Source organism: Nanorana parkeri, unplaced genomic scaffold, assembly GCF_000935625.1.
Source record: "Nanorana parkeri isolate BGI_ZX_2015 unplaced genomic scaffold, ASM93562v1 scaffold869, whole genome shotgun sequence".
NCBI classification, from domain to species: Eukaryota; Metazoa; Chordata; class Amphibia; order Anura; family Dicroglossidae; genus Nanorana; species Nanorana parkeri.
The window spans coordinates 315,018-324,597 of NW_017307137.1; the positions used below are offsets into that span (position 1 = coordinate 315,018).

Consider the following 9,580-nt stretch of genomic DNA (forward strand, 5'->3'; position numbering starts at 1 on the left):
CAGTGCTGTGTCACTGTAACATTTGGTATTATGGTCACCTAGCACCCTCAGCCAGAGGGGTTTTAGGAAACAAGTTTCTTTACAGGGAAAGAGCTGGCTTGGCAGTTCTTTTCGGATTTTCTGGATTTGGCTTGGGATTCTGGAACCAGGAGTTTTCAAAGAGACTTGGCAGGCAAGCAATCTCCATTCCTGAGTTTAGAAGTGACGAGCACCCAATGATTGCACAGGTGAAACCCTTAAGAAAAGGGTGCTGGTAAGTGTTCAGGGCTCCAGCTGGGAGACAGGAAAGGTTCCTGTCCAAGAGTCAGGAGGACTCTACCCAGAAGTCAGAGTGGAGTCAGGTGGTGTGTGCGCTGAAGGCACACGAAGACAGCCAGGGAGGCTGGGGAGAACTGTTAACGACTAGTCTGAGGAGAAACAGACAACGGACTGGTGTCAAATAAGCCTGATGCTAAGATTAGAAGCTGGTAGGCTGAGCCTGTGTTTATTTTGAAGCAGTGCTTGGATGCAAGCCTATCCGATGAGGATGTTTGAACTTTCGTTTAAATAAACGTGGGCTTCCAAGCTCTTAAACAGAAGGTATTGAGAGTGGACTGCATCCTTTAAGTGCTTACCATATGTGCTATGTTCCCCAAATACTAATTATATATAAATGTTGGGGAGCTCACAGGAGCACTCGCACAGGACTTTTCCATAAACAAAAAGTCTTTATTATTTTTTCAAAGGCAGGCAACCAAGGAAGTCCAACAAAAAATAGCTCGTCTTCCGCATAACAACATAAATTGGCTCACCAATTCTCAAGTTATCCCACACACTCAGTGTCCCAGTCCTTTAACAGTTTTTTGTTGCAGCACTGCTGCTCTGGCCTCAATCCTCAGGGCCACTGTCTGTTTCCTCCAGACACCCTCAGTAATGTGCTAACCTGCACAATTGGTTTCACAAACCCGCAGCTGCCTGCTGCACTGGGCTCCACTCTGACTCCTGGGTGGAGTTTTCCTGTCCCCCAGGTGGAGCCCTCAACACATCCCAGCACCCTCTTCATGAGGGTTGTACACAGGTGCACAATTAGGTGCTGGTCGCTACCAAGCCATGGAGCCAGGAATGAAGATTGCATCCCACCAGAGCTCTAAAATCTCCCAGCTCCAGGATCCCAACTATGATCCAGAAAACCTAGAAAGGACTGAAAAGGCAGATCTTTCCTGGCACAAGCAATTGTTTCCTGGAGCCCCTCTGGCTGAGAATCCTGGGTCACTTAGTGGCCACATAACACCATGGTATTGCCACTATTTTATACACACACAATTTTAACATGTATTCTAATGTATCGCCATGGACCAGTGTGCCAGCTTTAGCTTGTAACTCTCACACAAACAAACCAGAAAAAAAATATATATATATTGCTCACCAACAAGAAAGTTAGGTCTTTCAGCAGCTTCAGTTGATGCATCCCAGTGCCAAAGAGAGCCATCTTCAGAACATGTAAATATATGATCTGGTTTTGAAGGGTGAAAGTGAACCTCCCACACTAGAAAAAGCACAAGACAAAAGTATTATGCAATATATCCAATGGACGGTATAGGGGAGGCTATTGCAGCAGACAACACTAACTTTAGCCACTCATTTTCTCTACTTGAAATGAGAATCTGCACTTGTACAGAAGCTTTAGGTGCATGCTTACAAGGGCATGAAAGCAGATTGCCAACTTACTTTCTGCATCGTGAGCGCTGAGCAAGGATACTGGAATTTTGCTCTGCCTAACATCCCAAATACATAGCATGCCATCTTGACCACCTGTTGCTACAACATGCTGTTGACTTGGATGCCTGTTCAAGCAGTGTAAGGGGACCCTCTCATTAGCTCTGATGAAAAATGGAAAACAGAAAAGATGTTACATAAATATTTATGTACCTTCTTTAAAACTGAACTCTGGGCACAAAGCCCTGCATTTTAAAATATCCCCCAATAGCATCAGATGGGCTCTTTATATAGTGGGCCAAGAAAAGTCCTTTTTTCCCCAAAATACCAGTCCATCGACAGTTCTTCCACATCTCTGGCTCCCCAATAAGTAGATATGGGTAAAAAGGAGCAGAAAAATTGTAACATCCTGCTTATGGAAAAACCGTATACACAAAACATACATAAAGCTGAACTCCAGGCACACTTCCTCATAAGCCACAAAAGATATACAACTACTTTGTACGCCCCAAAATTCTTTGCTATAGACATGTATTGCTTTGTAAAAAAAAAAAAAAAAAAAAGCATGAACGTAATCTCTGTGCTGCACATAGCGTGTGCACAGAGCAGAGCTGGAAGTGGGACCAACAAGTATTCCAGCTACTGGCTGCCTGCAGAAGACTTACAGGAGGGAAGTGGGGGGCAGATACAAGACCAGTCATGCGTCACAATGACAGCAGCAGTGACTAGTCTTTATTACAAGAAACTCTTGCCCAGAGGAAAAGTGTAGTTGGTTTATGCTAAACTGCCATGCAGATCTGGAAGAAATTTACAAAAGGACACCAACATTCATGTAATGATATGCATACCTCTTGTATTAAGACAATATTAGTTTAACCAGGAGTTCAGCCTTATATTAAAAATAAAAAAAGTCTTAAAATTTACCAACTTTTAAAAAAACTTTATCACAAATAAAGCCAACTAATAGAAACGTAGGCCCCTTTCACATGGGTGTTCCGTTCAGGTCCGTCTGTCAGTTTTTTTAGGTGGACCTGATCAGTAGCCCAACGTCTATGAGCAGCTGGATCTAAATGGATGTGTATCAGTTTACATAGGGTACCCCCGGCTCCAGCCAGGTCTAGAAAAACAAAGGGATCAGAGTTCCGTTTCACAGGACCTGTCAATGCCAGATCAGGGCTCATCTGATGTAAATGGAGAAAAGTCCGTTTACATCCGATTCCTCAGACCATTGGTTGGGTAATTGTCCGTTTTTTTCCTCCATCTTGTGATGGAGGAAAAAAACTGAAGACGCATATCACAATGGTGACATCTATCTCGGTCAGGAGGGGATCTGTGCACGGATCACCTCCTGTTAGGAATGTGTGAAATGGGCCTAACTGCAAAAAAGACAGGTTATTATATTTTTGTAGCTAGAATACTTTTTCATTTAATTTAACAAATAACTCTTTAAGACAATTTTATACATATTTTGAAGGACACAGGTTTTTTTTGGGGGAATGTACATTAATACAGCTCCATCTAACTCTCAAAATTAATACTCACACAGAGAATATTTGTGTCGGATCATTGCCCTGTTGTCTAAGGTCCCACATCTTCAGCTGCCCAATGGAATTGACAGTCAAGATCTCCGTCGTACGGAGAAAAGTTACTGCATGCATGGTACTGCTGTCTGCATCATCTAAAGTAGTGAAGTGAATACAGAAGATAAATCACTTTCCTGTAGCAATATCATTTATCACAAAATTGGGTGGATACATGTTAGGTATGGCTCATTATGTTCTAATAAACAATCAGATGAGTCCAACATATTCTCTTATCCTAGCTATCCATATGAGCCTGAAGACTGATATAAATGTAACGGTGCATTGCCCAAAAGGACAACTAGACAGGATGTTAAAAAAAAATAAAAAAATATTTCTGTAACAAAAGTCACCTCAGTTATCTTTACATGAGAGCACTATATAAATGAGGAAAAAAAATATACAAACTTTTGTAAATCAAAAGGAAAAAAAAAAAGTGTTGCGCTACAATATCTGCACATATAGATCTGTATGATGAATGTACCAATATTCATCATATAGAGCTAAATATAGGTATATTTGCCTGACTAAATTGTTCCCTGGAACACAAACTTGCATCAGGGTCAAAAAAAAACACCAAAAACTAAGCTGCCTTTCACTAAACTGTGATATATCCGATCTGTCACTCAAAAAGGAAAAGACGTGACATGTTCCTTTAAACCATGTTTGTAGTTTAAAACTTAAAACGTATGGTTGCAACAAACAGAATGGGATTTTAAAATGAACCAGTGGAACAAACTATACTGATACCATAAAACTCCATGCTCCACAGACCCAGCACCGCCTATAAAGGGAAAGAGACAAAGGGGAAGGTGGGATCTGTGCCAGGATGGTTCATACACGCGCCATCTAGGAAACATGATGACTGTAAATGATTGGGCAAAAAATAAAGAAAATATGCTGCTGGGCCATGTATAGCTGTTTGATATGGATTCATAATAATGAATAATACAACTATAACTTACCTATTGTTCTAACTATGTCTTTGCTGTCAGCTTTGAAAACATTTATTCGGCCATCCTCTCCAACAGAGACAATATCCGGACTGCTGCAAACAATGCCAGTGCACGGTGCTCCTACATCATTTGAGCCAGCATGACTATGAGCATGCTCCCATTTCTGCTTTTCTGACAATGTCTTGAGAAAAAGAAAATAAGCAAAAATGTAATACACCGTACAAGTACAATATTTTATTAACCAACAAAATATAAAGTCTAGCATACCAAAACATCTCAAATATTCTGACAAAAGCTGTCTAATCCTGATAGTTTCTAACATTTGTACCCTTTTAAAGGACTCAAGACCAGTGTTAACGTGACACTAAACTCAGGAATAAATCTTAAAAATATATACATGTACCTTAACTGCTAACAAAAATGTATCTTATTTGTGTATCACTCGGCTGTAGATCCTCAAATCATCTCTGAATTTGTGCTGGCACTGTCCTTCCTTCTGGAGGGGGGCTACTTTTGTTCCCCATGGTCCCTGTGTGTGTTGTAAAGTAGTCACTGCTCCAACCTCACTCCCCTGATGGATTACAATCTGACGTTTAGTTTACCAATTTTAATTGAGATTGTAATGGTGGCTACTTTACAGCACACATAGCGATCATAAATAGCCACCCTCCAGAAGGAAGGAAAGTGTCAGCACCAATTCAGAGATGATTTGAGGATCTACAACTAAGCGATACAGAAATAAGATACATTTTTGTTAATTGTAAAAGTTCTTGAATGCATTTTTAAGATTTAACTCCCAAGTTATGTGTTACTTTAATTTAAATGAGCATAGAAAACAGCTTCATGACTGCATGGGAAAAGTGACATTTTCCTTAGGCCTATCTATACTTTCAAGTAATGGGACTTAAACTGGCTGTTAAAGAATTCCTTAAATTAATTGTTGGGATAGAACTAAAGTAGCTACCACTGGCGACTTCTTTTTAAAGTGCAGGTTTTTAAAAGAGACAAAACAATAAATCTAGAACATCTTGCTGAGTAACAAGCCCTAAGCCCCACATTTTTCATAAAAAAACAAGGAAGGGAATTTATCCAAACTGGAGCAGACAAAAACTGGAGCAGTTGTGCATGGCAAACAATCAGCTGATTGGTTGCCATGCACAACTGCTCCAGTTTTTGTCTGCTCCAGTTTGGATAAATTCCCCCCCAAGTAATTTCAATGATTTTTAAAAATAAAATGGGTGATGAAGTCCAGCTAATATGACTTTTGCACTAACAACAGTTATTTATTCCCTATTTTAAAATCAGTTTAAATTATATTTTTCATTGGGTTTATAAAGATGCAAAAAGTTTGCAACTGCTATAAAGTAAAATGAGCACTTCCACAAAAAGGAATATAAAAAGTACAAGAGGAAAAAAAAATACAATCAAAACTACTTTAATGTTTTATGATAAAAAGGTACCTGATTTGTCTGATGGTGACGAAAGATTGTTACTCTTCCAGTTGAAGATGCTGTCACAATTCTTTCTTGATCTAAAAACTTCAAAACAAATGATGCCAGGTTACAAAAACCCAAAACCAGTCTGCAATCTTATGGTGACTATAAGCAGCACTATATGATATAGTAGGTATTGCCAATGATCATTAGGGCCAAGCACAGCATCTCTGTAGGCAATCATTTTGGCTTGTCATGCAATTTAAACCCAAATCATTAGTTTCCCTTTAAAGTAAATGTTACTACAATAAATCTAAAGATGTATATTTGTTGAAAATACATAATTTCCTTCCCCCCCTTTAAAGAGAACCCATCAGGACAAGCTGTATCAATCATAACAGGCTGTCTTTCAGTGCTGCAAGTCCAACTTCTTCAGGAATTGCAGACCTCTATAGTCAGGGCTCGAAAAATCCACTCGTCTGCGACGAGCAGACGGTGGAGCCCGACGAGCAGCTTCCCGGCCAGCCGGCCGTTGTAAATACACGGCCGGCCGGGAGCTTTACAGTCAAGCGATCGAGCGTCTCGAGAGACACTCGATCGCTTGTATCAGAAGAAGATTATATACCTCCAAAACAAAGCTCCATCTGTCCCCAAACTTTAACATAAATTGCAAGGCTATAGTCCGGTCATGCTGACTGGTGAAATTTTTGACTGACTGGTGAGACACTATCAAAATTTTTCAAGCCCTGTCTATAGTGTTATGTATGGATGCACCATTACTGGTATCAGTGCCGATACTAGTATCGGTGCTGATACGGAGTATTTGGGCGATTACTCGGACTCGACCAAATGCTCCGATACCAGAACTTCCGGTCAGAAGATTTCCTCTAACCGGCAGTGCCGTGAGGGAACATGGAGCTGGCTTCCCAGCCAATCAGGAAGCCAGGCGGTGGGTTATAACTCACTGCCCGGCTTCCCGATTGGCCAGGAAGCCAGCTCCATGCTGTTTAGCCGCCTCCATATTGATTGGTCAGGAAGGCAGGGGCGGGGGATTTTCTGCTATTCTTCTTTGCAAATCCTCTCAAGCTCAGTCAGGTTGGATGGGGACCGTCGGTGGACAGCCATTTTTAAGTCTCTCAAGAGATATTCAATAGGGTTCAAGTCAGGGCTCTGGCTGGGCCACTGGAAGGCCATCACGGAGTTATGCTTAAGCCACTCCTGTGTTGTCTTGGCTTTGTACTTAGGATTGTTGTCATGTCTGAAGGTGAACCTTTGGCCCAGTCTGAGGTCTTGAGTGCTGTGGAACAGGTTTTCATTGAGGATATCTCTGTACTTTGCTCCATTCAGCTTTCCCTTAACCCTGACCAGTCTCCCAGTCCCTGCTGCTGAAAAACTCCCCCAAAGCATGATGCTGCCACCACCATGCTTCACTGTTGGGATGGTATTGGACAGGTGATAAGCGGTGCCTAGTTTCCTCCAGACATAACGTTTAGAATTGAGGCCCAACAGTTTAATATTGGTTTCATCAGACTAGAGAATCTTATTCTTCAGTCAGTCAGAGTCCTTCAGGTGCAAACTCCAAGCGGGTTTTCATGTGTTCCTAGCCACTCTGCCATAAAGGCCAGATCAGTGCAGGGCTCCAGTGATGGTTGTGTTTCTGGAACCTTGTCCCATCTCCACACAGGATCTCTGGAGCTCAGTCAGAGTAACCATCAGGTTTTTTGTCACCTCTCTTAATAACGCCTTCTCCCCCAATTGCTCAGTTTAGCACTATAAATTAATGGTGGTATAACACGGCTTCTTTCATTAGGTTTTACTGTGCAATACAAAACAGCACTTATGTTCTTAATACAGATCTGTAAAACGGACTACACCTGCAGGTCTGTTACATCGCCTCTGTGTCTGATGTCACACAACAATTTAGGTTCCACTAAGTAATCTTCATCCATATTAATTGTTCCAAAATCTCCAGTGGACCATATGGACACTTTGTTTTCCTAAAAAAACATAATTGAAAAAAGTCATGACAGTAGAATGATTAGCAGATTCAATTTTCTTCATGGAAACCGCTTTTTCTATTATATATACTGTATATTATTATTATTGATTTAGTCATTAAATATTACTATTCATTCACAATCCAATGCATTTCTGGACTGGTCAAACTTGTCCTAACTAGAAGGCTAATTGTACTGTACAGGAAATGCCCAACAACCAAGCAGGACACCTGAATCTAAAAGTGCATATGCTGAACTTTACATTAGCATTGTGCAGAATGGGAATATGGCATGACTGAAACGTACACAAGCAATAAAGTGTTAAACTGCACTGGCCAAAGAGAATAGCAGGAAAGTCAAAATAGTGCAATACTTTTCCTTGACTAGACAAATATATTTTGCAAGGCAAGCATTTAAAAATACTAAGGCTGGCCATACAAGGATCGAATTTTGATCATTTTCTGCTAAATAGACCGATATTCAATCTGTGGGTGGCTCCTTCATTTTTCAATTGAATTTTCCCAAAGCAGCTGAGTGAAAAATTGTTAGACAAACTGCAACCAATTAGCTACTTTGTGTATTCTGAGAGCCATAGGTGCTGGGTTTCAGAATACAACAGTTGGCATTGGATATTCCTCCATCCAGTTGTTTAACATGGATCGGATAATTCATTGATTTTTTTTTCATTCACCTCCGTTTAAGCCCTGTTCACATTGAGCGATTTATCGTGCGGTAATCCCCGCGATATCGCAGCAAATTACCGCGCGATATCGCGCTCCAATGCATTTCAATGGGGCAAAGGGTCCTGCTGTTGCGGGTCGTGTGTCGCTACAGCAAGACCCTTTTTGGAGCGGATTTAGCCGCGATTCAAGCTTGCGCAATGCAAGCTTGAACGCGATATCACGAGATTTGCCGCGCGATATCGCGTTCAAGCTTGCATTGAGCAAGCTTGCATTGACAAACACGCGATTTGCATATCGCGCAGTGGGAACGGGGCCTTAGGGCCAGTGTTAGGCCCCATTCACGTTTGCGAAGGTGTAAGTGGGGCTTTAGTTCTCCTTGTCAGGTTCTAGGTACACACTGGGCTCTGCGGGTTTCCCTAAACCCGGGTAGGTGGGGGGACCACACGCAGCACTGATCTAGTAGGTAGAGGGAACACACGCAGCACTGATCTAGTGGCTAGGGGGGAAACACACGCAGCACTGATCTAGTGGCTAGGGGGGAAACACACGCAGCACTGATCTAGTGGCTGGGGCAGAGGTAGGCAACCTTGGCTACAAATCTCATCATGCTTCTGCCTCTGGGAGTCTATGCCTAAGGGCCTGTTCACATGAGATCAGGTCCTGATCAGCAGACGTGGAGCTGCTGATGCAGTGCGTTTTTGGCCGCGTTTTTTTTTTTTGCTGGAGTGGGGCTGTTAGTATGTTAGCTGCAACACAGTGCGTTTTTGACGCGTTTGCGTATCCGTTCCGTTTCCGGACCTGACAAAATGTGACATGCAGTATTTTTTCTGTCGTAAGCTGAACGGACTGCGCACGTGAGAACTGGAGCCCATAAAACACATAGGGATACATTGGGATGCATTTTTTGAGTGCAGCAGCGTACGGAGCCGGTCAGCACACAAAGCGGACGTCGTGTGAACAGGCCCTAAGGGGGGAATACACGTAGCACTGAGCCTATGCCTAAGGGGGGGAATACACGTAGCACTGAGCCTATGCCTAAGGGGGGGAATACACGTAGCACTGAGCCTATGCCTAAGGGGGGGAATACACGTAGCACTGAGCCTATGACTAGGGGGCAAATACATGTAGCACTGAGCCTATGACTAGGGGGCAAATACATGTAGCACTGAGCCTATGACTAGGGGGCAAATACATGTAGCACTGAGCCTATGACTAGGGGGCAAATACATGTAGCAC

General features: G+C 42.2%; 1 protein-coding gene across 1 annotated transcript in view; it reads right to left on the reverse strand.

Annotated features, from left to right (window-relative positions):
• NUP43 (nucleoporin 43) overlaps positions 1–9,580 on the reverse strand; it is a 12,413-nt gene that overhangs the window by 1,548 nt on the left and 1,285 nt on the right. Inside the window, exons 2-7 of the mRNA XM_018565645.1 lie at positions 7,539–7,661; positions 5,692–5,769; positions 4,241–4,412; positions 3,238–3,373; positions 1,708–1,859; positions 1,406–1,525 (exon numbers count right to left, since the gene is read on the reverse strand). Of these exons, the coding sequence (XP_018421147.1) occupies positions 1,406–1,525; positions 1,708–1,859; positions 3,238–3,373; positions 4,241–4,412; positions 5,692–5,769; positions 7,539–7,661 (781 nt within the window). The remainder of the gene's footprint in view (positions 1–1,405; positions 1,526–1,707; positions 1,860–3,237; positions 3,374–4,240; positions 4,413–5,691; positions 5,770–7,538; positions 7,662–9,580) is intronic.